This window comes from Dasypus novemcinctus, chromosome 26 (genome assembly GCF_030445035.2).
Source record: "Dasypus novemcinctus isolate mDasNov1 chromosome 26, mDasNov1.1.hap2, whole genome shotgun sequence".
Lineage (NCBI taxonomy): Eukaryota > Metazoa > Chordata > Mammalia > Cingulata > Dasypodidae > Dasypus > Dasypus novemcinctus.
The window spans coordinates 2,661,145-2,682,985 of record NC_080698.1 but is presented as its reverse complement, the minus strand read 5'-3'; the positions used below and the strand labels follow the sequence as shown (position 1 = coordinate 2,682,985).

At 43.8% G+C, this 21,841-nt stretch overlaps 1 protein-coding gene across 19 annotated transcripts in view; it reads left to right on the top strand.

Annotated features, from left to right (window-relative positions):
• ULK4 (unc-51 like kinase 4) overlaps positions 1 to 21,841 on the top strand; it is a 659,217-nt gene that overhangs the window by 452,735 nt on the left and 184,641 nt on the right. For all 19 annotated transcript variants that reach the window (XM_058288214.2, XM_058288209.2, XM_058288208.2 and 16 more), the window contains 2 exons: positions 10,517 to 10,683; positions 15,543 to 15,641. In XM_058288214.2, the coding sequence (XP_058144197.1) occupies positions 10,517 to 10,683; positions 15,543 to 15,641 (266 nt within the window). The remainder of the gene's footprint in view (positions 1 to 10,516; positions 10,684 to 15,542; positions 15,642 to 21,841) is intronic.

Below are 21,841 nucleotides of genomic sequence, written 5' to 3'. Positions count from 1 at the left end.
GATTTATTTATTTCTCTTGCCTTCCCCCACTCCCCTGCCCCAGTTGTCTGTTCTCTGTCCATTTGCTGCGTGTTCTTCTTTTTGTCCGCTTCTGTTGTTGTCAACAGCACTGGAATCTGTGTTTCTTTTTGTTGCGTCATCTGTTATGTCAGCTCTCTGTGTGTGCAGTGCCATTCTTGGGCAGGCTGCACTTTCGCACTGGGTGGCTTTCCTTACGGGGCGCACTCCTTGCGTGTGGGGCTCCCCTGCGAGGGGGACACCCCTGCGTGGCAGGGCACTCCTTGCGCACATCAGCAGTATGCATGGGCCAGCTCCACACGGGTCAAGGAGGCCTGGGGTTTGAACCACGGACCTCCCATGTGATAGACGGATGCCCTATCCACTGGGCCAAGTCTACTTCCCCCTTCTGCCATTTAAGGTAGCATTTACAGATAAAGGGATTAGGGCATGGGCATTTTGACTGATGGTAGTGGCAGTCATTCAGCATACTGTACTACCAAACAGCCATTAAAACAAGAGTCAGGCCTTCTAAAAGACAGATTCCAGCACAAACAAAAAGTTGCCCGGGAAAGGGAGAATAATCCTAATTTAGTTGGGAATCATTCTTAGAGAATCACTCAGTACCAATCTGATTAAAAGTACTAAGTATCCATAGTGAGAGGATGAGGCTGGGAAGTGTGTGCCTGTGAGGTGGGGATTGGGAAAGGGAGCTGCGTCTTCCCACTCTAACCACCAGATCATGTCCACAGCTCTAACCTCTTCAATAGTCATGCAGTATGTTGTTTAGAGAAGGAGAGGATTAATAATAATTACCAAGCAAATCAAAAGAAAGAGAAGGAGGGAGAGAAAATGCACAGAGTTAGAAAGGATATTTTTGAAAAGCACTAGGTAACTTGGGACTTATTAACTGGATGACTGCTATAGCCTATTCCCCTGAAAGGTTTTGAAAATTAAGTACTCACCATTGGGTTGGTTGTGACTCTTTTTTTTTTTTAACAATTTATTTATTTAATTATGGTTGTGACTCTTAACTCGTATGTGAAACTGAAACTAGCCATGTGCTGAGGAGGCTGTCTTACAAGCGGGAAGCTATCTGATGAAACACAGGGCAAGAAGCTGGATTCAGGGGTCTAAACCCAACACCTGAAGCCCCCACCCCCAACTCTCTCTTCTCTGCACGTCCCTTGCTTTTTCATTCTTGCTGTAGCCCAGCTTCCTGGCTCCTGGCAATGATAACTTACCATGGCTACTTCCAAGTTTCAAATGTTAAAATGTGTTCTCCTTCCCTGCCCCATTTCTGGAACTCCAGGGGGAGGGAAAGATTTGACAAAGCCTAGTTAAAAGCAGGCTTTTCACTGAGCTGGTGTGATGTGACTTCTGGTTTTGGTGGTTAAGCATTGATCAGTTTGGGAAAGAACAGTTCCCCCATGTTGAATTTCACATATGTGACACTTTCATACTCCTCTTCTGGGCTCTGTTTAAATTGACCTTAAAGAATCCTAGTAGAAATGACCGCATGCTTGCATGATGTCAAATGCAAAAGAATCTAGGAATGGAAGAAGGAAACTTCTTTTTAGGGAGATTAAATTTGGATTTAGAGTACTGTATTCAAATTATTAATGATATAAATATAAAGTACTTTTTAAAGCTTGGAAGTTCAAAGTATATTCATACTAGCTCTTTAATCCAACAGATTTTGAAGAAGTATTAATATAATAAGGACACAATGACCGGAGCTGGGAACAGCTGATGCATGTTAATATTCCCAGAACATTAAATAACTTAAAAATAAATTATGGGATGACTCCTTTAGAGATTTGGTTATAATTAATGCAAAATAATTCTCAGATTTTTTGATGAGTTGGTTATAATTTATGCAAAATAATTCTTGGATTCTTTGACTTAATGAATTTTGGTTTCTCTTAGAGGTGTTAGAATGGACTGTTAACAACTTATTATGATGGTATTTGACCAGGAGAGTGGGGAATATTAGAACACCATCCCAGATGCCTTTGCACAGCATCTCTGAGGGACCTGACGGACAAACAAGACAGAGAAACCCTTTTTTATCATGCTAGTCCATGTAGACGATACCTTTTCGACACACCTCCTATACTAGGTACTCGTGGAAACAAATTTGGCTGTGGCCTTCCTGTATTTAAATTCCTGTGTTTAAATTGTAGTCTTGGATCTTAATACTTTATTGCTAGAAAGCCTTCTTCCCACCTTGAACAGATAAACCAGCTAGCACCAATGGAAAGAGGTAAGACACAGCAAGGGGTTGTGCAGAGATTTAGAGCAGAGGTGACATAAACCCCTACGTTTCTGACTTAATCTGGACCAAAGAAGAAAGGAAAAAAAGGAGGGGAAGAAGGACGCAGGGCTCTGGCTATGCCATATTGGCACCAACCTTCTTAGTGAAAGAGGAAGATGGAAAAGAGCCTTAGGTCTGCATCCATGGACATTTTAATCCCTTGGAATGCTTCACTCTAGAGAGCACAGCCTTGGCAATATCTTTGAACTTTACCCCATCTCTTTGGAGGTGGAGTTTCTTTCTCCTAGTCATGAGATATCTGTGAAGAGTAAAAGTAGGAGCATTGGCAGTTTGAGTGCCCTTGTTCCCTCAGACTCATCATCCTTAAAAGAAAACTTAATGCCCCTATTTCTTCAATGAAAGTGTAGTTCCTTACTGACTCTTTTTGGCCCACCCAGGAAGTTAGCAAATCATCCTAGTTTCATAATGGTCCTGCTTTCCTCCTTTGCTTCCCCCCACAACTTACCTGGTCATGGCAGGGCAGCATTGGTCTTATCCTGAGTCCATGTGGGAGCTCCTAGAGGCTCTGCCGTGGTGATGAAGGTACATGGACTTTGGAATTAAATACAGATTCAAATCACTTCCATGACTTGTGCTTACTCTGTGACCTCTCACTTCTTGTTTCCCCCTAATGAATAAAATGGTGATAACACCATCTACCTCATGGAGCTGCTATAGAATTCCAGTGAGACAGTGAAGGCAAAGACCCAAGTAAAGGCCCAGTGCCATAGCAACTCCTCAGAATATGTGAATCTCATCCCCATCTGGACTGCACACATTGCTTCTTGGTCTTCCTCAAACACTGATCCAGTGTGTCCCAGCCTGTTTGGTTTTTTTTTAACTGTTTTTAAAATTTAGGTATACTTTGTATGCATTGAAATGTACAAACCCTATATAGATATAGATAGATATATGTATATGATTCTGAAAAGGTATACATTTTGTAACTCACACCCCATCAAAATATAGAATATTTCTATCATCTTAGAATTTGCACTTGCCACTCTTCCCAGAAACAACTCCTATTCTAATTTCAATCAACAGAGACATGTTTTCTCTCAAACTTTATATAAACTTTTCATACAATTGCATTTGCATTCTTCTTTTATTTCTGGCTCCTTTCACTCAGCATTATGTTTTGAGCTGCCTTCATGCTGTTGTGAGAGTTATTCATTCATTCCTTTTTATTACATGTATGACTAGATCTCAATTTGCTGATCAATTCTCCTATTGATGGACACCTGGCCTTTTTCTAGTTTGGGGCAATTTTGAATAAAGCTCTAATGAACATTGATGCACAAATCCTTCTGTGGACATATTTTTCATTTTCTCTGGGATGAAGAACTCTAGGAGAGGGATTGCTAAGTAATATAATAAATGTATATTTAGCTTTACAAAGAGCTGCCACCTGTTTCCCATGAGCAATGTGCATGAATTCCAGTTGCTCCACATCCTTCCCAACACTTGCTGCTGTCAATTTTGTTCATTGTAATTATTCCTGTCTTTGTGATGGTATCTCTCTGTTGTTTTAATTTGCATTTCTGTGGTGACTAATGATGATCATTTTTCATGTGCTTATTGACTGTTCATATATCTTTTGTGAACTGACCATCTTTTACACATTTGCTACATGAGATTGCTTATCTTCTTACTATTGAGTTATAGGACTCATATATTCTGGATGTAAGTTCATTATCAGATATCTGTGCTGCAAATATTTTTCCCCATCTGTGGCTTGCCTATTAAGCTTTTTTTTTTTAAGATTTATTTTTTATTTCTTTCTCTTCTCTTCCCCCTCCACCCCCAATTGTCTGCTCTCTGTGTTCATTCACTGTGTTCTTCTGTGACTGCTTGTATCCTTATCAGCGGCACTGGGAATCTGTTTCTTTTTGTTGCGTCATCTTGCTGTGTCAGCTCTCTGTGTGTGCGACACCATTCCTGGGCAGGCTGCACTTCCTTTCGCATTTGGTGGCTCTCCTTACGGGGCGCACTCCTTGCGTGTGGGGTTCCCCTATGTGGGGGACACCCCAGCATGGCACGGCACTCCTTGCGTGCATCAGCACTGCGCGTGGGCCAGCTCCACACGGGTCAAGGAGGTCCGGGGTTTGAATCGCGGACCTCCCATGTGGTAGGCAGATGCCCTATCCATTGGGCGAAGTCCACTTCCCCCTATTTAGTTTTAATTGTGTCTTTTTATTTGCAGAAGCTTTAATTATTGATCAAGTCTAATTTGTTACTTTTTCTTTTGCAGTCAGGCCTTTTGATTCCTAATAAATCTTGCTGACCCCCAGCTGCAAAAATCTTCTCTTACATTTTCTTCTAGAGCCTTTGTAGTTTTAACTTTTGCATGTAGATCTATGTTTCATCTGAAATTTTAATATTTGCATATCAAATGAGGAAGTGGTCCAGGATCTTTTTTTTTTTTTAAGGATATTCAATTTTTCCATCCTGATTTGTTGAAAATAATTTCTTTTGCCTAATGAATTCCCTTTTGAAATTCATTTGACCACATAAGTCTCGGTCTATTTCTGGACTCCTTTTCTGTACCAAGGATCTTTTTGACTGCCTTTTAGTCAGCATCACACTATCTTGATTTCTGTAGTTTTATAGCAATTCTTGAATTCATGTAATATAGGTATTCTAACCTTCTTTTTAAAAAATATTTTTGGCAGTTCTTTTGCATTTCCATATAAATTTTAAAATCATCTTGTCAAATTTCTCTCTATGAAAAACATCTTGTTCTCTTAAGAAATCCTACTATCTTATCTTTTAAACATTTATTTATTAATTTATTTCTCCCTGCCCCTTGTTGTTTGTGCTCGCTTTCTACTCTCTGTGTCTGTTCATTGTGTGCTTTCTGTCTCTTCTTGTCATCTACCCCTTTTATTTAGGAGGCAGTAAGAACTGAACCTGCGACCTCCGTATGAGAGGGAGGTACCCATTTGCTTGAGCCATATCCCCTCCCTGCTTGTTGTATCTCTTATTGTATCTTCTCATTGCATTATCTTGTTGTGTCAGGCATCCTATGCCAGCCTTTCATGTCAGCTCAGCGTCTTGCTCATCATCTTTAGGAGGCACCAGGAACTGAAACCTGGGACTTCCTGTGTGGGAGGCTGGTGCTCAACCACTTGGTCCACATCCACTTCCCTTGTTATCTTATATTGGCATAAAAAAATGTGATATTGGGGAGCAGATGTGGTTCAAGCGGTTGAGTACCTGGTTCCCACATGAGAGGTGCTGGGCTTGGTTTCTGGTGCCTCCTAAAAACAAAACAAAACAAAAAAACAAATGAACAACAAGCATAACAAATGAAAAAACCAACTCAAGGAAGCTGATGTGACTCAGTGGTTAAGTGCCAGTTTCCCAAGTACAAGGTCCAGGGTTCAATCCCTAGCCCCCAATACCTCAAAAAAAAAAAAGTTATATTAAAAAGTTTTTAAAAGTTTTTAAAAGTTTAGGTGAAAAAGGCATTGACGTGCTCCCTCTTCCATGGATAATCCAACCCATTCCCTAACCCCATTCACACTCACACTCCAGCCTACTGATCCCACTCACATTGCTATACCACTGTCACCCCTGTCTACTGCCAAACCATCCCGTACACCTTATCATAGGTTCTGCCTAGATTGAGCATCGGCTCACCACTCTCTACTCCCTTTCTATCTCCTGGTAATCTATCCTCTAGACTGTACCTGTAGAGAACAGGTGAACTCTGGGGAGGCTGAGGACTGTGGTTGAATATACAGTCATGGAAATGTACTTTAAGTAAATATGACAAGGGAGGGTCACTGGTGCAGGGTGTCGATGGTGCAGAGATCTTGGGGAAGGGTGAACCTGGGATATGCCTTTATGGAACATGACTGTGTCCATGTTGTCACAGGGTGTTACCTCATTGGTGGAGACCCACACAATAACCAACAAAATATTAAACTCCCATGCCAGGGAGTCCTGCTATATTCTCTAATAGAGTGGCAATAATCTCTAGAGTGCATAGGTGGTGCCTAATAAAAGAAAACAGACCAATATGCCAAGCCCTCTATATTACTGCTTGTACTTATGAACTTTATTCCTGTAAAATTGAAATTTAGCCTAATAATAACTATTGCCTAAGAGTTACCTCTTAAACGCCTCCTTGTTGCTCAAACGTGGCCTCTCTCTAAGCCAAACTCACTACCTTCCCCCTAGTATGGGACATGACTCTGGTGGGTGAACCTCCCTGGCACTGAGGGATTATTACCAAGCACAGACCAGCGATGCATTTGGAAAAAATAGCCAAAGGCCAAAAGGGGGAAACATTAAATATGAAAGAGTTTTTATGACTAAGAGATTTCAGAGTGAGTTGGGAGGCCATTCTAGAGGTTATACTTATGTATGTCTCAGGAGGATCTCACTGTCTGCCACAGTAAACAAAGCCTCAGAACAAGTGCTCCTGAGGGCTCTAGAGATATCTGGGCACTATAGGCGGGGCAGGGCACACAACCCCAGGAGTGAGCATCCTGTCTGTGGGCCTTACCTTGGAAAATATGATGACTTATTTCCCCACAGTAACAGAGTTAGACTCATTTATATTTATTTCCTACACATGATTCTTCTACCCCTTTTATTTGAACTATAGAACTATAATTTGCACTATACCCATTAAATATATGTCCCAGAAACTTAAATCTTATGTCTGTTTATATGCTGATTTGGGACCATAAAGTGTTCTATATAATTAGAAAGCAAAATATAATTTTTAAAAATTGTGAAGTCCTTAATAAGTTAAGGCAATAGAAGCATTTCAGGTCACCTTAAAACACTTTATTTTGCAATACATTCCTAGTGGTGTATGTCCTGTAGGGGAAAAAGAGACACAAAGAAATCTTAAATTGCATTTTGGCAGTATTACTAGCATTATTCTAACACACACACACATAATAAAATGAATAAAAAATGCTAATGTTATTGGAATCCACATTTTAAGTTTCAGAGAATGAAAACCAAGAATAAAATCAAAGAATTAAAATCTTTATTTTAAATTTGAATTGGAGATATCTGGATGAACTTCTTAGCCCTTGTTTTTCTCTAAGAGGTACATACTTCCTGTATCTGACAATGAATCGGTGACCATCTCGGGTGGCCAGACAATCATCTCTAAATAAATACCATTTCTCACGTAAAGAAACCATAACTCCTTCCAGAAGTGCTCAGTGTCCAGGGTGAGGCAGGAATTCTGTAAGATGAACCTGGGCTATATTTTCACAGCAGAAGTAAGGAAGCTTTCAAAGACTGCTAGGATCATAACTAAAGAATACAGGATTCAATTTGAATGGGTTCTCTGTAGACATAGTTGGGACAAGCTGAGCATATAAAATAATAATGATTGAAATCAAATGAAACTCGTAAAATTATAGTACTTAAAAATCCATCATGTTCATAATGCTACACAATGGACTCATTTACTAACGTTGGTAATTTCTAGCCATATTTTACCTCCTCCTATCTCAGTCACCTTTGATAGTCACTTACACTCCAAGACCCTTGCTCTGAAAACTGGTAGATGCTGGAAGGGACTCAAACATTTATATTGCCTTCCCTTTACCAACAGTGTTTTATAATAACCAAAGAACTGACAAGGAAAGGGTTTTATACAAGAAAACTGGCCAAAAAATACAGAATAAATGATAGAATTTAAAAATCACTATATTGCCTTCCATAATGAAACAATGGTAATGGTCATTAGTAATTGTCATTAGTAGGTGAGATCCGATGGGGGACTTTGTAATGGAAGGGTTAGGTAGACAACTTCTTAACCCATGGATCGCTTTTAACGTCATTAGGAGTAAGACAGATGATACATGTTTCCAGACAGATTCTAAGAAATAGTAAGAAATATACAGTATTCAGCCACACTGAATATTATTGCCAAAAGAATTGAACCTGAATTGAATTGAGCCCCTATATCTAAACTGCCAGTTTATAGGAGATATAGGGATAGAGGATGTACAGCACAAGAATATTGACAGGAAAAACATTTTAACTTCTCCCAGATGGGAGGACAACTGGTAGGGATTGAAGGACACTCAAAGTCCACAACCAAGTGGGACGTGTAGATCCGGTGTGTATACTGATTCAGACAAACTAATTGTACAGAGACAGTGTTGAGACAGTTAGGAAGTCTTAACCATAGTGCATTGAGTCTATTAAGGTATTATGCTAATTTTAAGTGACAGTGGCTCTGTATTATTTAAAAAGAGGCTTTATCTGTTAGATTTTTATGGAAATATTTACTGGAGATATAAAATGTCTGACATTGGTTTTAAATATTTAAAAAAGCAGAAATGAAAAAATTGGCAAAATGTTGATAGTTGTTGAAGACGGTGATGGGGGTTCCTTATACTGAACTGTCCTGTGACATTCTTTATTTACATAATAAAGTGGCTTAAAAAGAAAACACGTATTTCACTCTGAAGTGAAAGGTCTGGCTATGAAGAACACTGAAATAAAATATAATATACAAAAATATATAAGTATATATATAGTACATAAATATCTAATATATAAAATGTAAAATGATATATATAAATATATAATATATAAACGTATAAATATGTAGATATATATAAATAGAAAATATTTATAAATATATGTGGCTCAGAGAGACCATTTGCAATCATAAAATGGTCTCTGCTGGCATTATCACTGCTGTGAAGAAATATTTTTTACCCCATGCTTTATTCCTGATCTCATACAAGCACCAGATCCCAAGGACTGGCGTCCTCAATTTAAACTCAGGGCCTGGCATTTCATGATAGCGGGCCGGAAAGTTTTTGGGTGCTGGCAGGGATGTGATTGCATCCATCGTCCACCCTCCTTCCCGGAAGACTGAGTGGCGATCAGGAAGGGCAGCGCTGCCCACGGGTGTTCACGCTAAGTTGAGCAGCGGGCACGCATGTGCTGGGCTCTACCTCGGCCGCATGGGGGGCGTGGCCTTCGCCGCCATCCACAGAGCTGGGCCTCAGTGTCCTGACCCCGGGCACCCGCAGCCCCCTACCCGACATGAACCCCCCCCAGAAGGCAGGCATCTCTGCAGACTGTGTTTCCAAATAGCTACCTTGTTGGGCCCTCTCCCCGTCTGCAGCTCATGGAGGCCAGGCGCTGAGTCACAGTGATCCCGTGAACGGTGCGCACTCAGAGGGAAAGCTGATGCCTGCTGGTGGAAAGCACTCGCTGGGGTCGTAATAATCGCTTTTCTGCTCCATATGTCGTTTGTGATATGTAATGTCAGACCTTTTCGTTTGATAAAGAAAGTTTGCCAATATTTCATTCTACTCTCCCTCCAAGTATATTTATCTTCAGCTTTGTAGCTCAGTTGTTGTTTTTTTACAGCTTGGCAGTCATGTGACTTGTACCAGTTTTCCTCACAAGGAGTACAATTTTAAGTGATGCCTCTGTAATTTTTGTCTTTTCTGCCATTAGTGACAAAATTAATTCTGTACTCTAGGTATTACTTTGCACTTACTCTAGGAAAGTTAAATTGGTTTACTGGAGCTGACAGTGCGTGTTGTTTGGAGGAAATGCCAAAGCTGTGAAGACTGTCTTGGCAGAGCTTCCATCCAGCTGATGACCTGGGCCTGGAGGGAAAATCTTCCTCCCCACACTTCCACCCACCTCCACACAGAATCAGTTATGTAAAATACTTGTCTTTGAGGATTCATTAATTTTTTTTAGGACACGCTGATTCAGGATCTATCAGTGCACAAAGGTCTGTTCACCATCTAGGTTTGTAACATTCTTCCATGTTGTATTTTCACCACATTTATATCTGATTCAGTTTTGTGAATTCAAGATTAAGGCTACATAATAGTAACAGTAAAAGTGCCTACTTAAATGTGAAGAATAATGCTCCCTAAATGTGGAAACATGTTGTAACAGACTGTCAAACTAGAGGTTGGTGGAGTTGGCCACACTTGTGTGGCTTCAGGAACTCTTGCCTCAAAGTCACCTGGGAGTTTGTCTAACAGGCATGTTCCTAACTCCCTTGTCAGGCTCCTTAGGAGTCCCTCTGGGTGTGAGACCTGGAAACCTGCATTTGGTGGATCTGGTACAGATAAAGTTTAAGGGCTGCTTGGAAGTCACCGATGCAGAATAAGAGTGCCTGTTCTGCTTAGTAGTATTTTAAACTTGTGATGCCTATTTTTCCTATTCCTTTTTATCTCTCAGGACTTGTCAGTCATGTCTGTAACCTGTTCACCAAAACTGCCACACTGTGCTTGGACGTGGACAACAAAAGCAACAATGAGACGGCAGCTGCACTGCTCTTTTCCCTGCTGGATATTTTACATGGCATGCTGACCTACACGTCCAGTGTTGTACGGCTGGCTTTGCAGGTAAGGGGCTTCTTTCCCATGTCTCAAGCAGCCCTACTCCATGTCACGTTTCGCCTTCATCCTCTTCTTTCTAATCTTCTTCTAATGTGACTTTATTTTGAAAAAGTGCATACATAGGTCTTTACAGAGAAACTGTCAAGCTGTCTCTGGGTGGTCAATGTGAAGAAGAGAGAATTTGGTCACAAAATTTAAGGGGAAAGCAGGAAAGGCCTATTAAGCAGAGACTTAGTGAGAGTTAGGTGGGCAACAACTCCTGCCCGAGAAGATCGTTTCCCTCAAGGATACCTGAGATTGGCCAAGTAGGTGTGCAGTCCTCCACACCAACAGGTGGCTCGCCAGCCCACTTTCAGCAGGATGGAGATTGTGTACACACCTAGAAACATACATATACATGTGCAACACATAAACTTTCTCACTTGCTTCCCTTTATATCTAATAACATGGAATGGCAAGATGGTTTTAGAGGACTTGAAGTATATTCGGTGGCTTGGAAAATGCCAGTATGGTCCAGACGGTAACCCTGATTGACATAGGCTCTAAGGACGGAAGGAAATGTCGGTATTTTCATATTATGTGTTGGTGCCTCCACATGCCTCGTTAATTTAATGCTCTCTCTAACCAGCCGAATCATGTGAACGGCACATGGCCAGCATGAGTTCATTGTGAATTATAGTAACTGGTGGCATCCTGGTTTGGACAGATGCACAAGCCAGAAGTGAAGCCAGACTGTGAGACACCTTGCAGGAGCCACAAGAGCAGAGCCAGAGGGACTCGTAGGCCCTGGTTCAGTCTCTGCTACTCATCATTAGGAAAAATGGGTCTTCTAGCCAGCGGTGAAGTTGACCTAATATTTAGGCTACTAAGCTTCAATAAATAATCTTAATATCAAAAAATACTCTAGTAAGTGTTTAACACGAACTTGTAATGGATTTGTTCATTTATAATACAAAGTTAACAGTAAAGCATTTAAGTACCTTTCAAGTGCATGAATCCTGAGTGGATTTTTCTTAGCTTTTCTTCGCTTTTCTAATAAGTCTCTCTTAAGACAACATTGTTTCTTATTTCAGATTCCATAGTGGTAGTTTTCAAGGTATCGAATAGAGTAACTTATAAGATCTCTTGATAGTCTGTGAAGAACTGTCGTGTCATTTATAGATAAAAAGAATCAGAAGTTAGAGAACTCCAGAGAATGGAAATCCCCTTTTATTACAAGTGTTAGGTAGATATCCAGGAGTATTTTAAAGGAAACTCCTTAATAAAAGCACTTTTCTCATTCTCTTTTTTTTTTTTCCAATTTTATTAGTGTGCCAATAGATCACTTTTTTATTTTGTTTTCTTCAATACCACTGTGTTTTTACCCTCATAATAGCTACCATGCATTTCTTTTAGCTTTGACCATCAACTTTGATCTCCATGATCCCTGTACCAATCTGAAAGAGATAGAGTCCTTGAGAATGAATTAGGGGAAAGAGTTGGGAAAAGAGTGGAGTGTGCATCAAAGACACATCGTCTCCAAACACTGAGCTCTTAGCACTTTCCAAACCTGCATGTCGCCTCTCCCAGTGGTGAACATGCTCCATGCTGGAGATTCTGCCTTCCGAGTCCATGTCCACGTCTAACAGCAGCTTCTCTCCAGGAGAAGGAAGATGTTTGGGCTGAGGAACTGAGGGATGCCAATGCTTGAAATGACAGACAGCGCTTAGGTTTATGAAGCACTTTTCCTTTGTGCGCAGGAGGGTGGTATTGTGATACAAGAGTGTGCCTGGGGGCAGTGCGTGTGGTGGCAGGGGTCACTCTTCCCCTGGCATTCAGTCCCTACTCCCCACTGTGCTGAGATGGAGTCACTGCTGGAAACAGTGGAAGTCATGGCAGCACGGGCACCGTGCTGGCGATGCTCGGCGTGGCAGGACGTGTGGGCGTGGCAGGCTGGCGTGCCGTGAGTTCACATTCCTGCCATGCCCTTCTCCCCCTGTGTGATGCTGGGCAAGTTACTTCACCTTTCAGAGCAGTGTGATGATGACTGGACTGCGGGCCATGGCGAGAATTAAATGAGAAAATAAACCATAGGCACAGAAATGCAAGTATGAAGTGCCTTAACATATCAGGGAAGGTAACCAGTAAATGCTTGCTGCACTATTACCAGAAACGAGAAGAAAGATGCTCACCTCCTGGTTGCTGGGGTCTCCCGCAGGCCAGGCTTTGGCACGCAGGAGGCGCTCTGTGTTTCGGCTTCTAGTGTAGCAGCTGTCACCTCTGCCTCTAGCATCCTAGTAGTTAAACCTTGAGCACTGGGGGCAAAGGGACCAAGCCAGACTTGCCTCGCCTCGGGAGTGGCCCGGGCAAGGGTATTGGGAACCACAGTGGGCACTGGTCAAATGCAGTTGGTCTGGGCCACACCACTAGAAGTCAGGCTGCTGTGTGCACACCAACCTGCTTGGGACATGACAGCAGTGGCTTAGGGTTCTGACTGCTTCTTGGTCTTTGCAGACATCTGCCTCTGTGTTCACTCAGTAGATTTTCAGTCGAGTGTCTGTTCCTGCACACTGGGCATGCAGCAAAGCACCATGCCATAGACTTTTAATAAACTTGGCCGTTTTTTATGCTGAGAAGTTAGTTGCAGTCCATCCTCTTGTTTTGAGTGATACTGTATTGTCATTTACTCTTAAATGTGGTTGACAGTCCTGGGATTTACACGTGTAGGACTCTTAGCTTCATCTTGCTCTCCAGAGTTCTCCTCTCAGCCGAATGCTGTGGTACCCAGCAGCCTGCTAGCATGGCCACTAGCATGTCCAGCATGGAACTCAGGACCCCCTTTCCAAACGTAGTCACCCGTTGGCGTGCCCTGCCACCCTCCCAGCTGTGCAAGCCAGAAACCTGGCAGGCACTTCTGCAGTTTCCCTCTTCACCTTCCACATGTCGTCTCTCAAAATGTTCATTTCACCTTAGATAGCAAATAGATCCAACTATTTGTCTCACACCCTCCTGCTGCCTCCTAGCCCAGTTACATAACGTGGTACCCGACAACCGTCAGGAGCAAGAGGCTGCCAAGAGAGGAATATGCTGCCACACGCCAATCATGGGGAGCTGAGCTCTGGAAAGGGGAGGATGGGACCAGAGACAAGTGGAGGACCTGGATGAAGCTGACAGCAGTGGCAACATGGTGGAGTCAGGGCTTCTCCCTCCCGCGGGGGCCCTGTGCAAACTGTCCTGTGGGCCCCAGCTCTGGCCAGAGGCTGGCCCGAGGGTGTGTGGTGTGGACACTGGAGAGAGACATGCAGGAGAGGCCAGCTTGGGTCTCGGAGTTTCTGCTCAGTTTCTGCACTTGCTCCTTCTCCACGCAGGAATCCCTTTGGCATCCAGAGCTCTCTTTGTGCGCTGATACTTTTCTGAGGAGGCTTTCATTTCACATGTACTCTGTGTAAGCACCTCCCTGTTGTGTAACACCGCAGCATTCCCTTTCTGGTAACCTTAGCAACTGTGTGTGGAGGTGGTGTGTGGCTGCTGGTACATATGTCTTATCGACAGTCACATGTACCTGTGTGTGATTGTCCTTGCAGTCCATCGGCTGGCCTCTGTGCCTTTGGGAAGGAAGCCGGGGGCCCCATGCCCCTGACTGCTGCCTCGGTCCTGGTTTGCACAACCGCCTTGTCTCTCCCGAGAGTGAATCCACCAACTCCGAAGAACAGCGTGTCAACATGAACAGGCCAGACGTCCATCTCAGAGTGCTTCGGGAGGCTAGGGGTCTGCTGCTGTGGTTCAGATGATTCAGGGCTCTAGGAGAGGGTTGCACGTTTGTTTAGGGGCAACACTCCCCTTCTGACACTTACTGGGGTGGGGAGCTCCAAGCTGGCTGCTATTCGCCTTAGCTATAGAGAGGTGTGGTTAAAGACAGGTGTCTGGTTTTCAGCCAAGTCCTTCTGAACCAAAGGAAGGCTCCTAAAATTGTCTGGTATTGCGGAAGGAAACCTGACATTCTTGGAAAGGACCCTGGAGTCAGGTTTGTGGCATGAGGTGGGGAATCCTGCCACTGGCCCTGACCAAGTTCAAGGCTCAAATGTGGTTGTTTCTTCCCAGTGGGACAGTATGAATGGAATGTGTTCATACTAGAGCAAACACAATAAATAGTACCTTTTTTCAATATAAAATTATTTGTTTCCATAATAGAAATCTCTTCTGGGATAGACATTTCTATGAAATTCCCGGTAGCAAAGACATTTAACATAAAGACCAGTCTCTTCAGTTCTTATTTCCATTGCTGTGTAAGCACGTACTTCCTGAGGAATGTGGGCCTGCATTTGCAATCTGTCCACGCAGTTATACATTGGACAGCCTAGATGTGGTTTGAGGACCGGTAAGCATATAGAGGAGGAAAGCAGAGCAGCATGCATTTGGTATGCATCTTGTGATGTGCAAAAAAATGCCCAGAGGAGATCAGCATGTGTGAGTCAGAAGGCCTGGGGCTATCTCCTGGCATTGCCACTAGTTGTCTGTGGGATTTAAACTGCATAGCTTCTCTAAATTACAGTGTTCTTATCTGAAAAATGGGAAGGTAAGGTGCTTACCCACCCAGGACGACAAGCACAACTATCACTCCTCCCTCCTTCGAGGGCCCAGTTACTGCTTGAACTCTGAGCTGCCCAGGTCGGTTTCCAGACCTCGAGTTGGTGGCCACAGCAGGGTGTGTGCTTGCTCTTGCTGTCACAAAGCATGCCTTCTCTTCAGGGCCTCCATCCAACCCATATTCAAGATGACCGAGGCAGACGCTTCCTGAGCCCCATTCACCTGCTCAGTGCCTCTGTCTCCTGCAGCCAAGCTGACTGATCAACCAAGAACCTTCCCTTTCTTTTCCCTTGTTCAAGGCACAGAAGTCTGTTTCGGGAGGGGACACTCAGGCTGCAGAAGACCTGCTGCTGCTCTGCAGACCTCTGGCAGACCTCATTAGCCTGCTCATTCCACTGGTAAGAGTGCATGTGCTTGTGTGTCTTTCAGAAAATGGCTGTGGTTGAAGTAATTTTATAAGAATTTCATGATCTCTTGAGCTTTTATGATAGATTTCAATTCCTTTCAAAACTGGAACCAAAAGACATTTCAGAAGATGATTTGGCCTGGAAATAATAAATTTTTACTTTATTTTAAAACCAGGAGGTTTATCATTTCTATAAATGGCTATTTAGGTAAAAAAAAAAATAACCTCAAATCCAATTACCTTCTTAATGAATATGAGGTGAAAAATTCAACAAATGAATTCCAAGAAGGAAGAACTCCATTATGGGAATCAATTCCCTTTCCAAAAGATGTATTTTAGGGTTACACTTGACAGAAGTCTCCAGAAATGCAGAAGCACAGAGAAAGACATAGAACATGCCCCCCCCCCCCAGTCTCCATAGAAATGGCTGAAAGGAAGGAGAATAAAAACAGTTAAGAACCACTTAATATTCAAAAAGAGCTAACAAAGCTTAGTGTTTGAACCAGTTGTATGGTTCTAACACTTCTTAAAGTGAAAAATAACAGACACACGAATCCCGCCCTTGGACCTAGCAGCCAGCCAGAGATCAGGTGATGAAATTCCATGAAACCTCATGGAAACCTCTCCAGATTAGTGGGTCCAGGGACTGGGGAGCAGGTAACATTTTTGGTCCTCACTCTTCATTTGCAGAGAAACAGTCATTTAGTTCCATAAAGGCTGCTAGGAAGTGTTTTCTTCTCCCTGTGGCTAAGAGGAAGGCAAATGCAGTTTTGATGTCTCCTTCCATAAAATTAATTGTATTCAGCAAAAACAAAGGTAAAAACTCCATGAAAAGTAGGAAGAAAGAAGGCGGCAATATATTGGGCTTCACTTTTCAGGAAGTTTTGGATCACAGAGAGATTCAACAATGGCAGCGGAGGAATACTGGTGTGGGATGTTAATGATGGGACACATGGTTGGCAGGGAGTTCTGCAGGGCATATATCCAGGGTACATAAAAATGTTTGGATATTTTCATAGTGGATACAATTGAAAACAACAACTGAAGGAGTGCTGAGTTCCTAGCCAGGGGAGCTCTGTCACAGTCCCTAAAGGAACAGCAACAGTCCCCCAAGTGCAACAGCAAAGACCAAAAAAGAATGAATGAAGGTCCAACAATGAGTCCTTGATACTAATGACTATGCTTGTGAGCCTGTGCACCTGAAATAAGAACAAGGCCTAGAGCTGCAGGATGCCTAAGAGTTACCTCCTGAGAGCCTCCATGTTGCTCAAATGTGGCCAGTCTCGAAGCCAAACTCAGCATGTAAATCTGTTGCCTTCCCCCCAGCATGGGACATGACTCCTGGGGATGAGCCTCCCTGGCGCTAAGGGATTACTACCAAGTACCAGCTGCTGATGTAACTAGAAAATGACCTAAATAAAAGGGTCAACTCGGACCAACAGAGTATCTCAGTCTACATATAATACCAGGAGTTAAAAACGCTTTTTGACCTAAATAAAAGGGGAAATGGAAAGGACAAATGAGTTTATATGGCTATGAGTCTCCAAAAAGAGCCAAGAGGTTATCAGAGGGGTTGAGTTGCCCTTATGCACACCTCAGCAGAGTCGCAGAGACAGATAAAGTAGATACAACCCCAAGTATTGGTTCTTCTGAGGGCCACAGAGACCCACAGGTTCTATGGTCATGGCAGATGGAGTTCAATGCCGTGTCAGTTGGCCCTACTTTGGAGTTTGTGTTTCTGTGTGATGGAGCTAGACTCAGATGTGATCTTTGTCCACAAGCCTCTCCTGTTACTTTTCCCAGAACTGTAGTTGGTGCTGGGGTTTAATAAATACCCAGGGGACCTGAATCTCTGGACTGACCATATGATAGCCAGGCCCTGAGCCTCAACAGACTTCAGCTCCTACACTCTGGCTTATTGGACTTACCCCACTCAGCTAACATGGAGGTGAAGAATGTCAACCACCACACCATGGAGCCAAGATTGCCTACAGCTGAAAGCAGGAGGATTGCATCCAGCATCCATGTGGAATCTAAGCCCCCTCTTGATATAGATGTGGAGTGGGCACAACCATTCCAAGGTCCACAGGATGGAGGAATAGAATATGGGTTACAGTGGACTTACTGATATTCTATTCATGAACTATTGTGATTAGTAATCGAAGAAAATGTGGCACTGGTGTGGAGAAAGTGGCCATGGTGGCTGCTGGGTGTGGAGAATGGGAGGAAGCAATGAGATGTGGAGGCGTTTTCGGGACTTGAAGTTGTCCTGGGTGATGCTGCAGGGACAGTTACCAGACATTGTATGTCCACCCGTGGCCCCCACTGGATGGAACGTGGGAGAGTGTGGGCTATGATGTGGACCATTGATCATGAGGTGCAGTGGTGCTCAGAGATGTATTCACCAAATGCAATGAATGTCTCATGATGATGGAGGAGATTGTTGCTGTGGGGTGAGGGGGGTGGGAGGTATGTGGGGACCTCATATTTTTTTAACGTAATATTAAAAAATAAAGACCAAAAAAAAAAAAAAAAGGGAAAAACTGACACTGGGTTATATTAATCAGTGGTGCTCAGAGAGTAATTAAAAACAGTCACCAAAAAGTGACCAGGGGGCTCCCAGTGAGGTGAGGATGCAGCCCCAGCCCCCAGGGAACTAGGGGTGCCCCTGACAGCACGGAGGGATCTGTGTGCAGCTCTGCATATAGCAACAGGGAAGATAGCAAAACCAGCCCCCCAGCTCAGAGTGGTGGGGCCGAGCACCAGTTAGCTCGCTTGGACCACGGGCAGCAAGCACAGAGGAAAGACAAACCACACTCTTTAAGGACATGCATAAAGACATGAAATCGGCACAATAAGCAAGATGTAGGACAAAAATTATAGCAAAAGTTGAAAAAAAAAAAAAAAGCTTAGGACAGACAACAGGCCATGTTGCATAGTTGTCAGTCATGGGCTCAGCCCAGCTCAGCCATTTACCAGCTGTGGGACCTTGGGCAGGGTGCTTGCATTTCCATGCCACAGTTTCCCCATCTGTCAGATGGAGCTGATCATTGTAACTGGATCATGAGGTAAGAGCCCAATAACTGCAGCCATATAGACAGTGACACAGTGTGAACCACGGTTCCCCGGGGCCAAGCTGGACTGTGCTCTTGGTGCTTGGCCTTGGGTTTCACGTTGTCTTTCCCTCTGCGTGACCCAGGGCCATCCTCTGCTTACAGAGCAGGGCCCTGACATATAACAGAGGTTAGACATCCAGAAGAGCGGGGCCGGCAGTCTGACCCCAAGGTCATTCCACTGGGGCCTCTCTGGATTAATTTCTCCTATGATTAGCGCTTACCTTTATTACATGTTTTGAAATATGTCTGCTGTGAGAGAATATGTTTGCTTCGAAAGCCATTGTGATTTTTTAAGTTTTGGAGGTTTTCATGAATATAAGGTATTTCCTAGTTAAAAAGCAGTGTCGTCTCTGGCACATTTCCCATGGTTTAAGGAGATGTTCTAAATAGAGGTTACTTTTTGCTTTGCCCCAAAAGCAAAAACAGTGACAAACACATAAATGAAAGAAGAAATTGCTTGTGGACTTCACAGAGTTTCCTTTTAGGAAGGATAAAAGGAATTACTTTATTCTTCCCCTTTATGTAGTTATACCCAGTTTCTTAGCAGACTTAATTAGGAGATATAAATGACTATGATATGGCTCCAAAATGCTGGGAGCAGCAGCATGGAGTGGCTTTGATAAACTTGGGTTTGCTTACACTTATGAAACAGCTGCCCCGCTTATGCTGTTTAATCGCTACGTTTGAGTGATTAGACTTAAATCTTAGAGGGAAGGGAGTAGACAGCTCATCTACCTCCTGGAGAAATCTGCCTCTGCAGGAGTCTTTGTTGAACAGGCATCTGTCCCAGGTGATGAAACAACCATAATAGGCCATTCAAGAGAAATCCCTGGGGTGGAGCAGAAGCAGACGCAGGAAGTGCAGGCTTTATCCTGCCCCTTGGAGCGGCCTGGGGCTGCCAGCAGAGCTTCCTGGAGGGCTTTGAAGCAGATGAAGAGCAGAGATCCAGGAGCGTGGAGCAGGCGGGGCTTTAGCAGCGCGGGTTTGTTGGACAGGGCACAGCAGGGTGCCTACGAATGTCCGAATGTGGAGGCATCACCAGAAGGCCGACTTCGGGAATTTTGGTGGTGGGGAAGGATGTCAGCTTAGGACATAAAATGTGAAATGGTCTCTGTTGTTTGTATTTGATGATTTTGCATGTAAATGTCCATTTAGAAATCTTTATGTTTTTTTCCTCCATCATTCTTTTCCTCCCCTTCATAAAATGTCAACGCACCAGGGCCCTCAGTTGAGACCGAGGTTTGGGGCTGGCAAGGACACGTTTCGTCTCTTTTGAGTTCCTTCAAGTTCGGTTGAACCAAGTGAAACTGCTGATATTCAACTCTCTGAGACCCACAAAAATGGCCATTTTATTTGGGTCAACCTTAGAGTAGGGCTATATGACAACTTAATGATCTGAATTGCAAGTAGTTCCTCAGAGTCATGTATCCCTTTTCTATGCGTGGCATTATCCCTGAAGGCCCCTACTTACTTTAATTGGAATAGGTACGATTCCAGGCCGCTGCTAAGTGGGTGGAGGAACCTTGGACTTGGAGTCAGCAAGGTGAGGGCTGGCTCTGCTGCTGCCTCAGCTGTGTGATCTTGGATGAGGCATGTGAAGTTCAGAGATGATATGTGGGAAAGAGCCTAGCATGGTGCTGGTGCATTCCATCAATTAATGCTGTATTTAGACTGTGGTAGGTCTCGGTCGTTTCTGTAAAACTTGCCCTGTCACGACACATTATCTTACCTTAGCTGGCCTCGTCCTCCTTGGCTCGTGCTCTTTGACTGGACTAGTCGCTTCTGCCCTCGGTCAGGAACCTACCGAGATTCCACCTGGAGGGATCCCGCTCAGGGCTCCTCCTCATAGGCATTTCTCCCTCCTGTTTACACCTTCTCCATGAGCTCCCTCTCGTCCCCCGTGCTTTTCCAGGTGGTTTTCTAGATTCTCTTGATTGTGTGTGTAAAATCATGAAGCAGATTTCCTTGACCACTGCTGGTGCTTTTCCCCTGGAGCAGCCTCTCTCTCCATCCCTCCCCACGCTGTGGTCCTCCCTGTGCTGCTGTCGGAGCATCCAGGCCAGTGCCTGGATAAGAAGAGCTCCCACTGAGACGTCTCCACTCCGCTGCTTGGGACACTGAACTCCCGTTACTAACCCAGTCACACTCGGGTTCTAGTACATTGCACAGGTGTGGAGGAGCCGTATTGTGTCCATACACACTTATCGCTGCCTCCGTTGGGTTTAAGAATACCTGTGGCAAGTGCATTGCCCTGTGTCCTCTCTGGGAAAGATCAGCACTCATTTATAGCTATGTATAAAATGAAGAAAGACAGCAGTTCCTGAGGCCCAAACGGGAGCACATACAGACTAAAGATCAATTTTACGGGAACTGTTAAAAATGTAATAGGTTACAGAATGAGGTGCTGGAATTGCTTTCCCGAAGGGAAAAATAAACAGACTTTCTGTTTTCATCTGACTTAGATGATTTTGGAGACATTTTGCTTAAAAAAAAAAAAAAGGCAGAGGAATCAACTTGTTAGCTTTTGAGGTTCTTTCTAAGTATGGTTCCATGAAAGTAAACACAACTCTAAGTACTGGTTCTCCTGAAGGCTGTGGAGATCCACAGGGCGTGTGGTCATGGCAGATGGATTTGGAGCTCTGTGCCATGTCAGAGGGTCCTACTTTGGAATTTGTGCTCCTGAGTGTGATAGAGCTGGACTCAGATGTGACTTTTCTACACATGCCTCTTCTGTCACTTTTACTGAACCCGTGGTTGGTGCTAGGGATGGTCCATACTCAGGAGATGTGAATCTCTGGACTGCCCATATGCCAGCTGGGCCCTGAGCCTCAGCAGAGTGGCGACTCCTACCCTCTGGTTCGTTGGTCTTACCCAGGTCAGCTAAGAGGGAGGTGAAGATCGTCAACCACCACCCCAGGGAATCAAGAGTGCCTACAACTGTAAGCAGAGGAATTGCATCCATCATCATGTGGAATCTAAGCCCCCTCTTGATGTAGAGGTAGAGTGGACATCGCCATCCCAGGATCCACAGAATGGAGGAATAAAATATGGACTGGAGTGGACTTACTGATATTCT